Source organism: Bos mutus, chromosome 19, assembly GCF_027580195.1.
Source record: "Bos mutus isolate GX-2022 chromosome 19, NWIPB_WYAK_1.1, whole genome shotgun sequence".
NCBI lineage: Eukaryota > Metazoa > Chordata > Mammalia > Artiodactyla > Bovidae > Bos > Bos mutus.
The window spans coordinates 30,020,819-30,038,195 of NC_091635.1; the positions used below are offsets into that span (position 1 = coordinate 30,020,819).

Consider the following 17,377-nt stretch of genomic DNA (forward strand, 5'->3'; position numbering starts at 1 on the left):
TGACTTAGGGATGCTATGTGTTTCCGAGAAGAGCCACACATCCTAACCCAAACTGGGGACCCACACTTCTAATTTTTCCTGTAGCAGGCCCCCCTCCCCTCCCCCGGCACTATGGCTTGACCTGTTGTCCTCTGGCTACAAAGCTAATTGGCCTCGTGCACAGGAGCTGGGTCAACAGCATGCACAGAGCACTGAGACCTTCCCGAGGGCTCATTTCTTGAGGAGGAGTGTAGTAGGAGAGGAAGAATTCAGCTTCAGAGAGCAGTCAACCTGAAGTTTCACCTCAGCTCTGCCTTTGAGCTGGGAAGCCCTGAGCACCCCACCCCTAATCACTCTGAACCCCAGTTCCTTTTCTTAAAGGTACCAATACATGAATGAGCCCAACACCAAGTTAATAAGGTTATTGTGAGGATCAAGTTAGATGAAGTGGAAGAGTTATCTGGCCTCTGTGAGGGACACAGTGGGGGAAAAGGCCGTTTCACTTGGGTGGGTCTATGGGGGCAGCCTGGTATCTGAAAAAGACAGATTCTAGTCTGTTCAGGGCTGCTACGGTCACAGAGCAAAGGGGACATCCAGGCTGGGCGGTGCTGCTTCTGTCAAGATAGAGATCATTACCCTGGGTGTTAAGCCCCAAGGCATACCTGCCTCTCCTCCACCTAGCTGGAAGCTTCTGGTCAATTCTCGAAAAGGCACATTTCCCACCTCCACATGGTCAGAACCACTGCCTGAATTGAAACTTAAAACTGAATTTTAAATATTCAACAAAAGTCCCTGATATTTCATTTCAGGTAAGACTCCTTTGCAAATCCTTGCAAGGGATCCTACCACCAAGTCAGGCTTCTGGGAGCTTGATAGACCCACCAGAACAATGCCTTGCATATATTTGGTGCTCAAGAAAAGAAAAAAAAAAAGTTTAATTCCACAAACTTTTATCAAACATCTATGTGCTAAGTGCCAGGGGGCAGAGCTGAGGACCACCTCTCTGCCATTAGGGAACCTGAAGACGACGGCACTGCGTTGCTTGCCCTGATGACAATTATGCCGAGTGCTAACAAGACTGTGTTCAAAACAAAACTCCTCTATTCTGACAAATGTGTACACACGTGTGAGTGTGAGTGTTCATGGCTTCCAACATCATCCTAAAAAGTCCTTGCAAAGGCTGTTTCTTTTTGTTTCTTTGCTCTACCATCAATAAAGGCGCCATTTGAACCTTCCGTCATGTTTCCTTTCTGCCTGGCTGAATCATTTTTGCTCCCAAGGCTCCAGAACCTTTTCTGGCAGCAGAGAGCTGTAAGAACTACCTGTGAGTGGGCAGGGTGTGAGCCTGGGCCGTTCAACCCCCCGTTTGTCCAGCCACTGGCTATGTTGCTCTCTCACGCACACGCGGCACACGTGCTATAATTGGCCAATTTCCTCCTCCTGTTCTTGGAATAGCAACTGAGACAAAAAGCAGTGAGCACGAGTGGCTTGGGCCCGCCAACACTATAATTCAGGACAAAACCCTTGTAATTCTCCAAATGGTGGGGTTTTTAAATAGGCTGGACTTCAACACCCTGTTTTCTAAAAAAGAAAAATAAAACCCTGCCTAAGGAACTACTCTTCTAACGGACCAAGGGACTGAGAGCCGAGTATCCCTAAAAGGCGGATTCTGAACTCAAGCCTTCTAAGGAGTCACATTTTTCAAACTATTGATCTAGGAGAGTCCTTCAAGAAGGGGGATGTGTCTGCCCACACAAGGGCCTCTTTGTTTCAGTATCGTTAATCCTAAGGAAATCGTCAAATGCAGTTACTTGATGAGCATTTCCACCCACGGATAACTGACCCCAGCCAGCTTCAGACCTCATGACGTGTCTCTGTGAGCAGGGCGTGGACGGCTGTGAGGATTCAGGGGAGACAGACACAGTGGGGGGAGAGGGGCCCACATTTGCATAGTTCCTTTACAGAGCCCCATTCAGGAAAGGGCTCAGGGGTGGGGGCTCGGAATAGGGGGCGGGGGAGGTCAGGAGGGCCCCCGTGAGCATCTCAGGCCTTGCACTTACACAGACCTCTTGCCCTGGGTCGTCCAGGAGAAGCACACCTGTCACAGGCCTTCCCCCTCTGGGCCCCCACCTCAGGGTGAGGGCGTCATAAACTGCAGGTGCAGGACACGCCAGGGAGCAGGACGCCCTCCTCAGCAAACTTCTTTATATGCTCCCCAGGGTAAAAGCGGCCCAGGGCCGTGCTGGGACAGACGTGTGGGCAAGTGCCTGGTGATGCTGGGAGCAGGGTACACTGTGTTTCCTAAACATGGCAGCCTGTGACATCACAACCAGGGACCCCCACCCCCGTCTGACCTCTAGAGAAGAGGCAGTGGGGGCGCCCTAGAGTTTCAATTTTCCCTCCTTGACGAGTCTGTCATTGAGCTGGCAGAGCTGGGCCAGGAAACCGTCGTTGGGGCCGATCTCACGGTTCTGCCTGACGATGCTCAGGGCGGACTTGACATCCATTTTCTGACGCATCATGAGGTACGCGATGACGAGGGTCGGGGAGCGGCTGTAACCCTCACGGCAGTGGACCAGCACTCGGCCTGTGAGAGACGGGGACGTGATGAGCTGGGGCTGGCCCGCCACGCCTCAACTCCAGTCAAAACTCTTCCCAGGACATGCACATGCAACTTACACTGCCAGGCCATCCTGGGCCCACCAGAATGGCTAAGATGGCAAAGATAAATATAAAACACACAAAGCACTGTCAGGGATGGGGAGCATAGATAGGACTTTGATCTGTGGCTGGGGCAAGTGAAAAAGAAAAGTCATAGTTGCTCAGTCATATCTGACGCTTTGCTAGGACTTTGATCTGTGGCTGGGGCAAGTGAAAAAGAGTGACAGTTGCTCAGTCATGTCCAACTCTTTGTGACCCCATGGACTATTCAGTTCACGGAATTCTCCAGGCCAGAATACTGGAGTGGGTAGCCATTCCCTTCTCCAGGGGATCTTCCCAACCCAGGGATCGAACCCAGGTCTCCCACATTGCAGGCAGATTCTTTACCAGCTGAGCCACCAAGGAGGACCAAGAATACTGCAGCCTATCCCTTCTCCAACAGATCTTCTCGACCCAGGAATTGAACCAGGGTCTCCTGCATTGCAGGTGGATTCTTTACCAGCTGAGCTACTGTGGTTAGGGGAGGGGATGTACCAGCCCAAGAATATTGCAGTGGGTAGTCTATCCCTTCTCCAACAGATCTTCTCGACCCAGGAATTGAACCAGGGTCTCCTGCATTGCAGGTGGATTCTTTACCAGCTGAGCTACCATGTTTGGGGAGGGGATCATGGCTTCAGGAAACCATGTGGTGGGATCTACTCAAGCTGACCATGTGCATCCCCCAGGGCCTGGCAATTCCATCCCAGACCCACACCAGATAGGACTGCATACACATGTCTGCTAAAAGAATCCCACCAGGACATCATAGGCAGCACTAGTCACAACAGCCCCAAACTGGAAACTCCCAAAGGCTGGTCAACAGAAGAGTAGATAAATACTAAGTCTGAACAGTCTACAACTTCCCAGATACAAACTGGATGAAACACACAAACAGGATGTGTACGATCCCACAGAGTAGAAGTGTCAGGGGAATTTACTGGTGGTCCAATGGTTAGGACACAGGGCTTCTACTACAGGGGGCACAGGTTCAATCCCTGGTTAGGGGACTAGATCACATATGGTGCGAGGTGTGGCCAAGACAAAACTGAAAAAAAAAAAAAGGCCAGCAAAACTGAGCTATGCGTTTAGAAGTTTGGATAGTGGTGTGGAGGTGGGAGATGAGACACTGGGAGGAACATGTGGGGCTTCTGGGGTGCTGGTCAGGTTTAGTTTCTTGATCTGGGGGCTGATAGTGAAGGACAGGGAAGTTTGGCATGCTGTCCATGGGGTCGCAAAGGGTCAGACACAACTTAGCAACCGAACAACAAAACATGGGTGGTGTGCAGTGCATTGATCTACACACTGCGATCTGGTACTAACCTACATGAATTTTCTATTTCAAGCAAAAGCAAAATATGAAAACCACCCAAATGTCCATCAACAGGTAAATGGATAAACAAACTATGGGACGTCCATCCAACAGAACACTACTCAGCATTACAAAGGCATTCCTGCCACGTGCAACAGGATGGAAGAAACAAAAGAATTATGCTGAGTGAAAGAGGCCAGACCGAAAAAGCATACATACTGTGCAACTCCATTTACACGAAACTCTACAAAATGTACACTAATGTCTAGTGATAGAAAGCAGATCAGTGGTTACTTGGGAGTGGAGGACAGAGAGGAGTGGAAGGGAGAGGTCACAAAGGGAGGTGAAGGAAATCCGTGGGGTGATGGATAAACTCACCATCTTGGGTGTAGTTATGGCTTCACAGATGTATACATATGTCAAAACTTACCAAACTCTGTGTAGTTTAGGGAACGTCAATTAATGCCTCAACAAAACCATTTCAAAATAAAAGGACCATGAATGTCAAACACAAACACAGAGAATCAAACAATGTATGCACGTGTTGTTCAGCTGTGTTCCACTCTTTGCGACCCCAAGGACTGCAGCCTGCCAGGCTCCTCTGTCCATGGAATTCCCCAGGCAAGAATAGTAGAGTGAGTTGCCATGCCCTCCTCCAGGGGATCTTCCTGAACCAGGGATCAAATGTAGGAGACCCAATGTACACTGCAGACAGCTTCTTTACGGTATGAGCCACCAGGGAAATTACTAGATCTGCCCCCTCCCCCTGACTTTGACATCATCTCCTCGTTCCCCTTCTCCCTGCAGTCCAGCCAGCCAGCCCCTTGGCCTGCGAAAAGTGAGAGTATTAGTTGCTCAGGCCTGTCTGACTCTTTGTGACCCCACGGACTGGAGCCTGCCTGCAACACCTCTTTTCACAGGTATTTGCTCCAGTGTCCTAGGAAGGTCTTTCCTGCCCACCTTCTAAAGAGCCACAGTCCCACTCTCTATACCCCGTTATCCCCTTGCTCCCTGCTTTAGTCATCCCCATTTCCTGGGGGCCACACATCTTTTTCACTTATGTCTACTGTCATCTTCCCCCAAATGTAAGCTCCTCGAGGGCAGGGATGCCTGTCTGTTTTGCTCCCTGTTGTATCCCCAGCATTGGATGAAGGAAGGAAGGGATGGTCAGGAGAGGCCAGAGCATCATCAACAAGGTTCCCCCAATCTTTTATTAAAGTGGGAAGGCCTCTTGAGCAAGAAGCCTTGGCTTCTCTTATCCCTACTCTCTCCTCACACAGAGTGCTCAGTTCAGGTCTTCATCATCTCTCACCTCTGCCCCTTCACCTCCAAACTGAGCTTTCCCTCCACCCTCACCCTCCACCAACCTACACAACAGCTGGAGGGATCTTTTTCCAATATAAATGGGACCTGTCACCATTAGTTGGGTAGGCTACCACCAAAGCGTTACTTACCAGGCTAACCGCCCGCGGCCCCGACACCTTCCCAGGCTATTTCTCACCTCTGTGCCTTCACTCATACTGTTCCTCCTACCTGGAACACCCTCTCCCTCCTCAACCTGGCAAACTCCTATTCATCCTTAAGACCCCAGCTCAACTATTTCCTTTGTCAGCATAAGGATGGAGAATCCCAATCCTTGAAGTCATGGGAATCTGGGTTTAAATTTTAACTTGCTGGTTGTGATGGTTAAATGTGTCAACTTGGCTTGTCTATGACACCCAATTGCTTGGTCAAACACTAGTCTACAAGAGATTTTGTAGATGTAATGAACACCTCCCATCAGTTGACTTTAAGTAAAAGAGATCACCCTTGATAAGGTGGGTGGACCTCATCCAATCGGCTAAAGATCTTAAGAGCAAAAAACTGAGGTTTCCTGGAGAAGAAAGAATTCTGTCTGCAAAGCCCTGCCTCAGTTTCCAGTCTGCCCGACAGATTTCAGATTTGCCAGCCCCATGATCACATGAGCCAATCCCCTAAAATAAATAATATATGTGTATTTTATTGGTTCTGTTTTCCTGGAGAACCTGGACCAATACCCTGGTTATCACCCTATGACCCACCTAAGAATACTGTGCCTCACTTTCCTCATCTGAGCTAATAATACCCATGGCCCAAGATGGCTGAAGATTCAGGGAAGAGATATATAAAAGCCTCAGACTAGCACCTGGCAGACATGAACATTCAATAAATAAATATAAGCCAACACTACGAGTCTTCTGCTGGCACGTGGTGCATCCTCTTCTGTAGCAGTCCAGCTCTGTGTTTCTGTTGGTCACACACAGACCAACCCTCCTCTGCCAGAGTGTGAGTTCCTTAAGGGCAAGGACTATAGGGTATTGATTCTGGATACCCTACAATTCCCAGCATACATTAAGTGTTCAATAAATATTTGCTGATCAGCTGAGTGAATGATTCCCCACCAACACCTCTGCATGGGCATTACTGTGAAGGAAACTTGCTGACCCAGAGTCAAACAGTCTGTTCTATTCCCATGACCCTAGCCCCAAAACATAACCTTATTTTTCCCAATGCTCTCAGGGTAGAAGTGGGGAGTTCTCCACTTCCCTGCCCAGTCACTCTCTGGCCAATGGACCCAAAGTATTCAGAGTAGGGCTTTCCCTGTTCCCATCCTGGCAATGGGACCCTCTGCAGAGCAGCTGCCTCATTATCTAGAACCTGGAACATACTCAGCATGCACAGAACTCATAGAGCCAATAAGCAAGGGGAGAGGTCAAAGTCCATCCTTACAGGCCTCGCCCATACACTACCTCCTCCAGGAAGTCTCCCTTGATCTTCCCAGCTGGAAATGACTGCTTCCTTCTCTGAGGGTCCCTGGCCAATTCCCCCACCCCAAAGTGATGGGCCCCCAGCTCCCTTGAGCCCTGCACAGTGTTGGAGGCCAGTGTATTTCTGTTGGCTCACTTGACCAATCAATCCTATAAGTATTTCCACTGGGCATTAGAACCCATGGAATTTTTTCCTGTCACTGGTTCAGTATTCCAGTGTACCTGCTACATGCCCAATCTATGTCAGGTGCTAGGGAGACAGGCAATGGACACAGTGGATTCAGACCGCGGGCAGGCTTCATGGATGAATGGACACTACGTCTAGGGCTCAAGCATGAGGCAGGGTCTGCCAGAGGATGGGTCAGGAAGATGCAGAGAGATCCCTCCAGACAAATGACCCAACCCACATGGGCTAAGGCAGGAGGTCACCCAGTTGCATGGAAAGAGGAAACTGTCAGGGAGCTCTAAGTTCCCTGAATGAATGACCAATGGATATACAGGAAGAGCAAAATCCATCCCCTTCACTGGGTCCCTCATTCTTGTCTACAGCGGAGCTCAGTATAGCTGGAGAGGAGGCATGTGATGTGTACGAGGCTGGGGAGGACCACAGAGGGCCTGATGATAAAGACTGCAGATATCCCAGGCAATCAAACCTCCCTCCTGGGCCCCAACTGTGTGATAACCAGCGGCTAGTAAATTGTCCGCTGGAAATCATTGCTGTGGGGAGGCTGCTGGGACAAGCAGCATCAGGGCAGCAGAGACAGGCTAGAATCAGGGGGACAGGGCTGATCATGCCTCAGTGGGAGTCGCTCCCCCTCGCCAGGTTTGGGTGAGGAAGAAGAAAGGGGCTGGAGGAAGCGGCAGGAAGGTAAAGGCAGTTGCTGACAGAATCAAGCTAAAAGCAGAAAGGGCAAGCGGCCCAGCCTGCTCAGCTGCTGTCTGCCCTCTGGCCTTCTAGGATTTCTCTCTGGCATGCCTCACCTGACAGCCAGCATTCCAGCAGTTCTGCTTCGGTCCTGCCTTATATTTTGGACCTGCAGGAAGCATTTAAAAACTGGGCCAAAGTTTCCTGACTCCCAGCCTAAGCCAATCGGGGCTGCCCCCCTCCCCTAGCCAGGTAATGCATGTGACCCAGCTCTCACCAGTGAGGTGAGGGGGACTCCACTGGGTGGTTTCTATGGGCTGTTTTATTGGTTCTTAAGAAAAGAGAAGGGGCATCCCTGGTGGCCCAGTGGCTAGGACTCTGTGCTCCCAAAGCACAGGGTTCAGGTTCCATCCCTGGTCAGGGAACAAGATCCCACATGTTGCAACTAAAGACCCCACATAGAAGACTGAAGATCCTACATGCTGCAACTATGACCCGGCGAAGACAAATAAGGTAGTAAATATTTTTAAAAAAAAGAAGAAGAACAGAGAGAAACATGAGGAAGAGATGGTGGCCTCATCCATCACTGCACTTTATCCTGTTGGGAGGTGGTAACCAGATCTACCACAGGCGTCTTCGGACCATCAGGGGAGTCCCCAACACTGAGGGTGGCAGAAGAGTCCTGAAGCCACCAGAGAGCTACTGCATCAACCAGCCCTGGAGCTGGTCACCTCGGGATTTCTTATCACAGAAAATAATAAATTTTCACTATTGCAGCTATCTGAATAGGGGAGCAGGGCTGGCAATCAACCCTCAGCCAAAGTCAATGCAAACACAAGGGTGCCGAGGCCTTGTGTCACGTGTGGTCACTTAACAGGCAGCCAGGTGAGCAGAGAGAGACCCAAAGCTCTCAGCCTTTCACACAAGAGCCAGAAAACATCAGGTTTTCCAAGAAAAGGCCTGTCATGTGCTTGTTTTCTAAAAAAATCAAGTTCAACCTGCCTCCCAGTAAAGCAACTCTACTCCAATAAAAATTGATTTTAAAAAAAGCTGCCTCCCACCGTTTCCTGGGTGGCAGGTCCCTTACCGTTCTTCTGAGCCAGAGCCTGGTCGATGAAGTCTGCCGCCTTTTCAAAGTAGGCGCTGAGGTTGAACTCCTGTGTGTCATTGGCCTTGATGCCCAGGTAGGTGATCCCGGAGTCCTTGTAGAAGTTGGCATTGGTGTTGACGTGCATGAAGGACCTGCCCTCAGCCGCATTCAGGACATGGGTGATGCCCAGCTTCTGCAGCTTGGGGATGTCTTGAGCGACAGACCTGGACAGGAAACAGCAGCAGGGGAGGATCAACTGACTACCTGGCAGCCCTCAGGGGAGGAAGATGGAGAAGACCCTAAGCCTCTTGGCTCAGAAAGGAACCTTCCGTGCTCTGGCCCCTGCTGGCTTCTCCAGCCTCAGCTTATGACCCTCTGCCCTCACTCCAGCCAGCTCCAACTACCTGCCGCAAATAGCCTGGGTGCTTTCATGCCCACACTATTCCCGCTACCTGGAATGTCCTTCTCCACCTTCTTCATAAAGGTGCACCCTCTCATATCTCACCTCCCTTGGCAGCATTTCCTGATCTCCCCTTCATCCAGCATCGTGCTCTCGATCCTGTGGGTGGTGATATCACCAAGAAGCTAAAAATGGAGCCAGACTCCAGACAGCCCTGTCACTTACTAAGCTTGAACAAGTCACTTAACCTTTCCATGCCTCAGTTTCCCTATCTGTAAAATGAGGATGATAACAGTATCTACTCCTGGGGCTGTTGTTAGTGTTAAATGAGCTGTTCTATAGACAGAGCCTGACACCGTGATCAGGGCCACTATCCTAATGCTTGATTGTGCTTATTTGTTTAGATGTCCAGGCTATGAGCTCCTTGATGGAGGAACCATGTCTGCTTCATGTCCGTATGCCCTGCATGTGCTCTAGTACCTGGCACACACAGTAGGTACTGAAGGAGTATGTGGTGAATCAGTGAAGAATGAAATCAGCACAGCCCAGCAGCCTTCTTCCTTGGATTATAGAGTGCAGCAGCCCCCTTCCATCCTCTAGAGGGATCCTTCCTGCCATAGTCCACTAGCCACGTCTCTGAAGCTATCCTGGGTGAGTAAGCACTTGGGGAGCCAGTAGAGGTTACAAAACATTCGATCTGAATAGTCAAAGGGCTGCTTTATTTCATCTCACAACAACGTCCCAATTCAAATAGCAGTTTACACTTTACACAAGGCCTTCTCCTGCGTGATCTTGTTTGCCTGTCACATCAGCCCTGGGAGGAAGGAAGGACAGAGCTTCAACTCTGGCCCGACAGGACAGACGAAGGACATGCATATGCTCTCAAGGGCTGCTGCATGGCAGGGCTGGGAGGAGGCCTCTTTTCTCCCGACACAAGGCCTGCTCTATCTTCCCCCTCACTCTGCTTCTCATGCCCACATCAACCACAAATCTCACGAGGCAGAAAACGGGGCTCCTCCAGGTTTCACTCTGCCCTGTGAGCCCTGATCAGGGGCCCTGATTTTGTTAAAGCACTTCTGACTGCAAGGGGTAGGGGAGAAATAGGTACTCAAGTCAATCTTCCCTGTGGAGCACTCCCCATGCCCCTGTCTGTGTCAAGGTCAGATTTGCTTAAAGGCAAGGGACGTGTTTTCTACAGTGGCCATTGGCACGTGCCACCCTTGACTACCACCAGATGTTCACATCTTTGGTTTCCACCTTGGAAGTAGTGACAGCTGACTGAGCCAAACTGCCCAAGACAGCAGGGTTTCCAAGAGTGCCAAGGCCCCTTGCTGCCTGGGTGGATGGAAAGGGGTTTGTTCTCAGAACTCGGCAATTACTGAGGACTCTGGATGAGACTCTGGTACCCTTCGTTAGCTATCAGGACACTGCACACAACTGTAAAGTTGCTCATTAAAAAGGATCTAAAATAACTAACTTTGAAGAGTCACTGCCATTCACCTTCCTTCTCAAATACTAAGTCAACATTCAACAACTTTACCATCACTACTGTGAATGATGGCTTGTCTGGTGGCTCAGACGGTAAAGAATCTGCTTGCAGTGAGGGAGACCCAGGTTTGATCCCGGGGTTGGGAAGATCCCCTGGGGAAGGGCATGGCTACCGACTCCAGCATTCTCACCTGTGAAATGACACAGACAGAGGAGGCTGGCGGGCTGCAGTCCATAGGTGCACTGAGTCGGACACGACTGAGCAATTAACACACACACTGTGAATGACCTTTGTTCAGTGCCTGACACCAGTGATGCTCCATATGGTGAATGAGTGATAGATGGACGAGGTTGGCCCCCATGAAGCTGGGACCTGACTTCTAGACCCCCTAGTGCTGTGATGACCCCCATTTTTGCAGCAGTCCTTGGCAAAGTAAGCATCAGGTCCTAGTCCAAGACCTGGGATACAGACATGAACAAGATATTGACCCTAACCTCACAAGCCCTCACCTGCTCTGGGCCACCATTTATTCCTGTGAAAAAGGAGAAAACCGGGTTAGACTTGCGGTCTCTGGGCCCACGGAGGTTAGGGCCTCAGGGTCTCATGAAAATCCAACCCAACCTCCTGTGCCCTCCGGAGGCTACACAGGCATGGGAATCTAGTTTTTACTTTTGGCTGAGATTTCAACACCTCTCAGAATGGCTATCACTAGTTCTCTCCTGCTACTGAGAAATTCTTACTAGTAGTTTGACTATGAGAAAATGAGAAAATCGATTTGGTAAGAACTCCTAAGTGTTAAATAATAAATGCATTTCCTGGTGGCGAAAAGGTCGGCAGCCTTTGCTAAGTGATGGCCCAGGTCCTCAGGGGGTTTATCATTGGGTCGTTCTAGAATTCTAGATAAATCAAACCCTAAGTGGAAGGTAGGGGGAGGAGCGAGGAAACCTGTCCCCAGATCTCTGAACCCCCAAGTTTGGGAAATGTCAATTCTCCGATCTAAGCCTGCCTCGCCGGGAAAATTCCACGCCCGAATTGTGACGTCAGCCCGTTGCCATGGCAGCGAAGACAGACATTCCGCGGTGACCTCACTGCAGAACCAGGCAGCTGTCACATGACGCGCGGGCCGGAGACCGGTCGGGCGACAGAGGGCCACCTGTTAAGTGAACCTGGTCGCCCCGACACCGCCCAAGGCCGAGCACCTAGAGGGTGGAGGCCCCGGGCCGGACACCGGCTGCCCGAGCGGCCCCGGGTCTCCACCACCCAGGGAAGGGAAGGACAGAGCGGGGGCGGGGCGGGGTCCAGCCCCTCCGCCCCATGCACGAAGGGTGGGCGGTGACTCCAGCCCCCGCCCAGCCCCGGCCCCGGCTTCCGGAGGAGCGACCCCGCCCCGGCTCCCCCCACCCGCTCCCGCCGACGCCCCCACCCCAGCCCTCGGGTGGGCGGGGCGCCCCGGGGAGGGGTCGGAGGGGCGTCTCGGGGCCCGGGAGAGGCGACTCACGCGTTGCCCACGTAGATCCTGGGGGTGACCTCGTTGCAGGGCTGGCTCGGGAGGCTGTAGCAGCCGCTGCCATCCGAGAGCAGGTCGTTGAGATCCTGCACGGAGAGCTCGAACGGGCCCGACATGGCGGCGGCAGGGCCCTGCACGCCCGGGCAGCCGCGAGCGAGGGGAGAGCGGCCGGGTCAGCTGGGCGGGGGCTCCGGAGCCGGGACCCGCCCCGTCCCGCCCTGGAGGCGGGCCCGCAAGGCGCGGGAAGCGGCGAAGCGCGGGCGCCCAGGCGCGCTCAGCTCCGGCAAGTACGCGCGCCGCTTGGTGCCCGGGGGACGCGGGGAAAGACTTCGGGGCCTGAGTCCGGGGCGGAAATGCTGCCACCCTGGAGTTTCGGAGTCCTCTTCCCGCCCCCCGCTGAAGCATGGACGTGCAGTAACTACACTGGACTAAATGCAGGGCGTAATAAAAGTTTTTCTTGACCGGGGGTACACCCAAGTGTCGCTTAATTTTCTCAGGATTACAGGGACACCCGGGTTCCGATTGTGAGCTCTGACTGCCTGTTGCGGACCAGCAGCGTTGGCTTCACCCGGGAGCTGGTCAGAAATGTAAAATCTCCCCCGCCCCCCCACCCCGCCCAGCTCAGACCTGCTAAATGAGGATGTGCATTTTACAAGCCCTTCTGGGGATCCCTACGAAGGTTAAAGGCTGAGAAGCCCAGCTCTAGGGCTCATTTCTTCCAGCCTTCAGTGAGAGTCGGCATCCTGCCTAAAGCTTGGGCTCTATGCAAGCAAGCATGGCATTCTGGTCCTGGGCAGTGACTTAACCTCTCTGAGCCTGTTTGTTGAAAAAAATGGGGGTAATAAAAGCACCTAACTCCTAGGGCCTTTTGAAAGATTCAATATAACATTCCAGGAAAGCGCCCAGCTTTACATAGTGAGCACTAGGTAGGGGTTCTCCCTCTCCATCAGCAAACGTGTAGCGCACCCACTAGGCGCTACACCTCCTAGAGCAGCTGCCAGCCCACTACAAGCCACATGATGTCAGCAACTCATCATTTACTGAGGTCCGGTTACCAGCAAATGACCATTCTCCTCCACTGGCATGAAATGGCAGATCTCCCCACCCTCCAAAGAGCAACTGTGGTGCTGGGAATTCAGGAAACCCACATCCCGAGCCCAGTTCTGCCACTAATTTTCTCTAGAGCAGTTTGGTTGTTGCTCTGGACTTCAGTTTCCTCACCTGCAAAATGACATTGAATCAAATTATCATTAAGGGTCTTGTATTGATATCTCCAACAGCTGTAGTCTCACACCTTCAGGGAAACCATTGCAGTGGAGACTAAACTTACAGCCCAAGGTGTATAACCAAGGCTGGTTTTCTCCAACCTCCCACCCCCACCCCATGCCTTCCCACCCCTTCCAGACAACACACTTTTTCCTGCTGCCCTTGGTGGCACCTGCATTCCAGATAGGTGGGAAATCTTCTGAGCCTCAGTCCTCATCTTGACTGGGACATAGGTTAACTTTCAAAAGAGAAGCCCAGGGACAACCAGGCATGCTCCACTGCTCCTCTTTCTTCCCCGGGGACCTGTCCCTGATGTCATAACTGAGTAACTATGACAACCCATCATGGACAGCTAAGTACCTCACAGAGGAGCCTGGGTGCCTCATTTCAGAAGTGAGACTAGGAAGAGAAGATGAACAATTCCCTGGATTATCTGGCCTACCCTGTAATTGTCTCTAATCATAGACAGAGCACATCCTTCAGGAAGAAGCTGGACTTTGGCCACTATGCATTTCATAAGAATAGAATACAAATAGGTATGTGGGGCAATTTAAACTGGACACTATGACTAGAATTCTGAAAGGGCTCACCTTAAGAGATATTGATGGTAAACCAGAGCAGTACACAGCTTTGCAATGATATGGCCTTATCTGCTGAGTCTGGTCAAGAGGGTATTAGCATCAGTGACAAAATTTATCTTCCACCAGGGAGTTCCTTTGATGGAAACACTCATTTAAGCTCTTTAAAGCCAAAAAGCTAGACAGAGGATGAGACTGCAGCATCCAGTAGCCAGGCTAGTCATATTGGGAAAGGGTGGGAGAAAGGCTCTTTCATTAGCTTCAAGGAACATTTATGTCTGTAAATTTTATTTTTCTCAGCCCTCATCATGCTTTCATGTCTGCTCAAAACTCTTCAAATGATGTCAGTTTGGGAAAGTCAACTAAACCAGAATCCCTGAACTGAATTGGTTCAGAATTCAAACTTGCAATGTTTTAATCAGTGTCATTGTGTAGAATGTGAGCAGAGTCTCTAAGGCTACTAAGAGGATACCTGTGACGTAACATTGCTCTCCTTCCTTCCTCTCCAGTGAAGCCTACTGTTGATACCAAACCTCCAGCAGCGCACACACATCACATCTTAAAATTGAGCAAACTGCAGGTATTTGTTCTTGCCATCTGCAAATGTACCTTATCTATGTCCCAAAGAGGTCCAGTTTCCCAGAGCCTTCTAAATACCCACCACTTCCTCCTCCTCTCCATACACCACCCCTGGATTCCTCAGCCCTGCTCCCAGTCTCCACTGTAGCCCCCAGTTTGCCCCTTTCCCATAATCCCACAGGAGGGGGATGCTCACCATTGTGAGAGGGAGCATCATGTAGTGATGATGTCACCATGGTGGGGTGGGGTTTCTCACCAGGGTGAACAAAAGAGAATCGACAAAATTGAATACGAAAACAAGCAACTGTGTCAAAAAATCGCCAATGCCCACCGAGGCCCCGCCAAGGTGGATTGCTGGAACGAATATTTTTCCAAGAGGTAGTATTATTTCTCTTCATTTTCTGAAAGTCAAAACTGACTTCCCCCTTGCTGGGCTTTAGTACTAGAGGCACACTTAAGGAAAGTTATCCTGAGGGATAACCAAAGAGACCATGTTAAGGAGAAAGAAAACCACCCCAAACAAGAACCTTTCTCTAACGTTAAAGAGCTAACTTTTGTTCCCTAAGAGACTCTTTGGAGTCCTATTTAGAGTTCGTCACAGAAAAGCACTTTTGTAAAATGGTGATGATAACTGGGATTTTAATATAGCATTCTTAAAATTGTTTCTGCAAATATTTGCTGAGCAACTACTATGTGCTGAGCACCAGAAATACAGAGGTGAAATGAGATGTATATTTCCTAACCTCAAAACACAAGGTCAGAAAGGGGACATTTATGCAAATAATTATGCAGTCTGATCAGGGCTACAAAAGGAATGTATGCGAGGAAAATGAGTGTTTTCTGTGTGTCAGTGTGTAGGGGAGAGTGTCAAGATGTCTTTCCTGATCCTTGTGTATTTAAAACTGGGTTGAAAGCTGAGGGGAGTAAGGTGAACCAAAACTATTACCAGCTATTTATGATTTCTGGGTAGACAAGACCTTCATCACCTAAACCAGAGAGTCTTAATCCTGGTTTCATATAATAATGCCTGGGGAGCTATTGCAAAATGCTAATCCCCAAGCTCCATCCCAGACCAATAAACTAGAATCTTCTAGTAGGCTGCAGGGCTGAGAACCACTGGCCTTAACCTAAAAAAGCTTTGCATGTTTCCCAGAACGCGGTCTGGTTCAATAGGTTCTCAGGGCTCCGTGGAACAGCAGGCTCCCTGCACTCAGGCAGCCTGAATTTCTGACATCATAACTTCATCTTCCCCACTCCAATCTGGAAGGAGAATTTTATTCTTCACCTATTTTAGGATTTTTTTTTTTCCAGCTTAAACAGAGAAACAAGGAACCGGGAGCTAGTGAGAATCACTGTGGAAAACCAGGGCATTCTGAAGAGGCTTGGTGATCGCAAACCACACTATGACCGCAAGTCGTCGGAGTTAGATTGGCAGGCACGTGGGTACTCTGTGATAGCTTTATTCACTCACAGAATCTGGCTGTGTTCAGAGGAGTCAGTCTCAGGAGAGGACAAAATTGTTGGAGGACAAAATCATGAGGAATGTAACAATCTGTAAAAGAAAAACTGCCCAGAGCCTACAAAGCTAACAACAGGAGCAAACCCTTCACCAGCTAAGGACATCCCCTTGATAGCAAAGCCATTATGTGACAGCTTCAGAAAATATCTGGTAACATCTTCCCTCATCCCTTAATTCATTTAGATTGAATGAGCAAGCAAAGAAGATGAAGGGTATACAATTCAGTATGTGGTTGATTTGTTTCATGTAGGGACAATCCTGCAAGAGGCGGGGAAAAGCCATCTGCAGTGTTTTTATAAACTTCCACTCTCTGGCTTTGGTCTGTAAGCCTTTTCTAAGACCCATAGGATTTAGAACTTCAACTTTCACACCAGCACCTGGGCACTGACATAAATCTTTCTGATTTTTTTTTTCCTTCAAGAATTCAAGACGCTATATCAGAAATACAACCAGATATCTTCTCTCCCGAGATAAATAGGTATGTCTCTACATGGCTGCTTTTTATCAGAGAACATGGTGATCACAATTGATGGCAAAGCCCTAAAACCCATGTAGATGGAGAACGAGGGGCCCAACCAAGGGGTGAATTTTGCTCTTCTGTAATATTGATTGGCCATCCATTCGGGGACTAGAGTTCCGTTTTTGTTTCCTCTCTCCATATAAGTAGGAAATGACTGCCTTTTGTCACCAGCTTTGAGGCTTTATGTGAGTCTGAGGGGAAGTGATTTGTTTTAGTAAGACATAAACAGGAGGTCTCGTGGCTTTAATGTTATGTTGAAGTTATATTATGGGTCTCTGTCACTGTTCAAAAGTACTATTGTGTTGGCATTTTGTATTATTTCATATTATTAGTAATGACTAAGTTCCCCTGCCCTGCTGCTGCCCCTATGGAGAAGGATAAATGGACACGTGGGCTTTTCAAAGAATAATTCTGTATAATTGATGGCTCTCCATTTCTCTCCCTCTCCTCTCCTTGAATGCAAGGTTACTCACCATGGATAAGACAAGAGAAGGCCCTAGGATTTCTTAGCTGCTTAGGATTTCAAGGCACTCCTAAGTGGCTGAATGCTCAATCTTAGGATGCTACAATAAAGCTTGGAACATAAAATGAGTAAGTTACATGTAAAATACCCAAAGGCATTAAGTTCCATCCCCAAATGGAGACAGAATGGGACAGGCAGAAGGAAAGATCCAACAAGCACTTTTATTGGGGGCTATGAAAAGTCTTAATGAGAGAGAGAAAGTGACAGCTTTTTAAAGCATACACCATTAGCACCACCCCAAGCAGGAAGAATAGGTTGGGTGAGATA

General features: G+C 49.7%; 2 protein-coding genes across 2 annotated transcripts; one reads left to right on the plus strand and one right to left on the minus strand.

The window, feature by feature from the left end:
- Window positions 1-1,985: 1,985 nt before the first annotated feature.
- On the minus strand, window positions 1,986-12,307 carry DUSP3 (dual specificity phosphatase 3). Its single transcript, XM_070389891.1, has 3 exons — window positions 12,117-12,307; window positions 8,727-8,953; window positions 1,986-2,566 (listed from the first exon to the last, which is right to left on the minus strand). The coding sequence occupies exons 1-3, from the start codon at window positions 12,239-12,241 to the stop codon at window positions 2,361-2,363; spliced, it is 558 nt and encodes a 185-aa protein (XP_070245992.1). The 5' UTR covers window positions 12,242-12,307; the 3' UTR covers window positions 1,986-2,360.
- Window positions 12,308-13,803: 1,496 nt separating this feature from the next.
- Window positions 13,804-16,545, plus strand: CFAP97D1 (CFAP97 domain containing 1). The gene is made up of 5 exons (XM_005907667.3): window positions 13,804-13,927; window positions 14,479-14,549; window positions 14,808-14,926; window positions 15,860-15,983; window positions 16,489-16,545. The coding sequence occupies exons 1-5, from the start codon at window positions 13,804-13,806 to the stop codon at window positions 16,543-16,545; spliced, it is 495 nt and encodes a 164-aa protein (XP_005907729.1).
- The last annotated feature ends 832 nt before the right edge of the window (window positions 16,546-17,377 follow it).

Excerpts from the sequence above, each read along its gene's own strand:
- DUSP3 (XM_070389891.1), bottom strand. The coding sequence starts at position 12,241 with ATGTCGGGCCCGTTCGAGCTCTCCGTGCAGGATCTCAACGACCTGCTC. Across the intron at positions 8,954-12,116 it reads AGGATCTACGTGGGCAACGC|GTCTGTCGCTCAAGACATCC; the intron begins GTGAGTCGCCTC and ends TTTCCTGTCCAG. Across the intron at positions 2,567-8,726 it reads GGCTCTGGCTCAGAAGAACG|GCCGAGTGCTGGTCCACTGC; the intron begins GTAAGGGACCTG and ends CGTCTCTCACAG.
- CFAP97D1 (XM_005907667.3), top strand. The coding sequence starts at position 13,804 with ATGAACAATTCCCTGGATTATCTGGCCTACCCTGTAATTGTCTCTAAT. Across the intron at positions 13,928-14,478 it reads TAAGAATAGAATACAAATAG|TGAAGCCTACTGTTGATACC; the intron begins GTATGTGGGGCA and ends CTTCCTCTCCAG. Across the intron at positions 14,927-15,859 it reads AACGAATATTTTTCCAAGAG|CTTAAACAGAGAAACAAGGA; the intron begins GTAGTATTATTT and ends TTTTTTTTCCAG.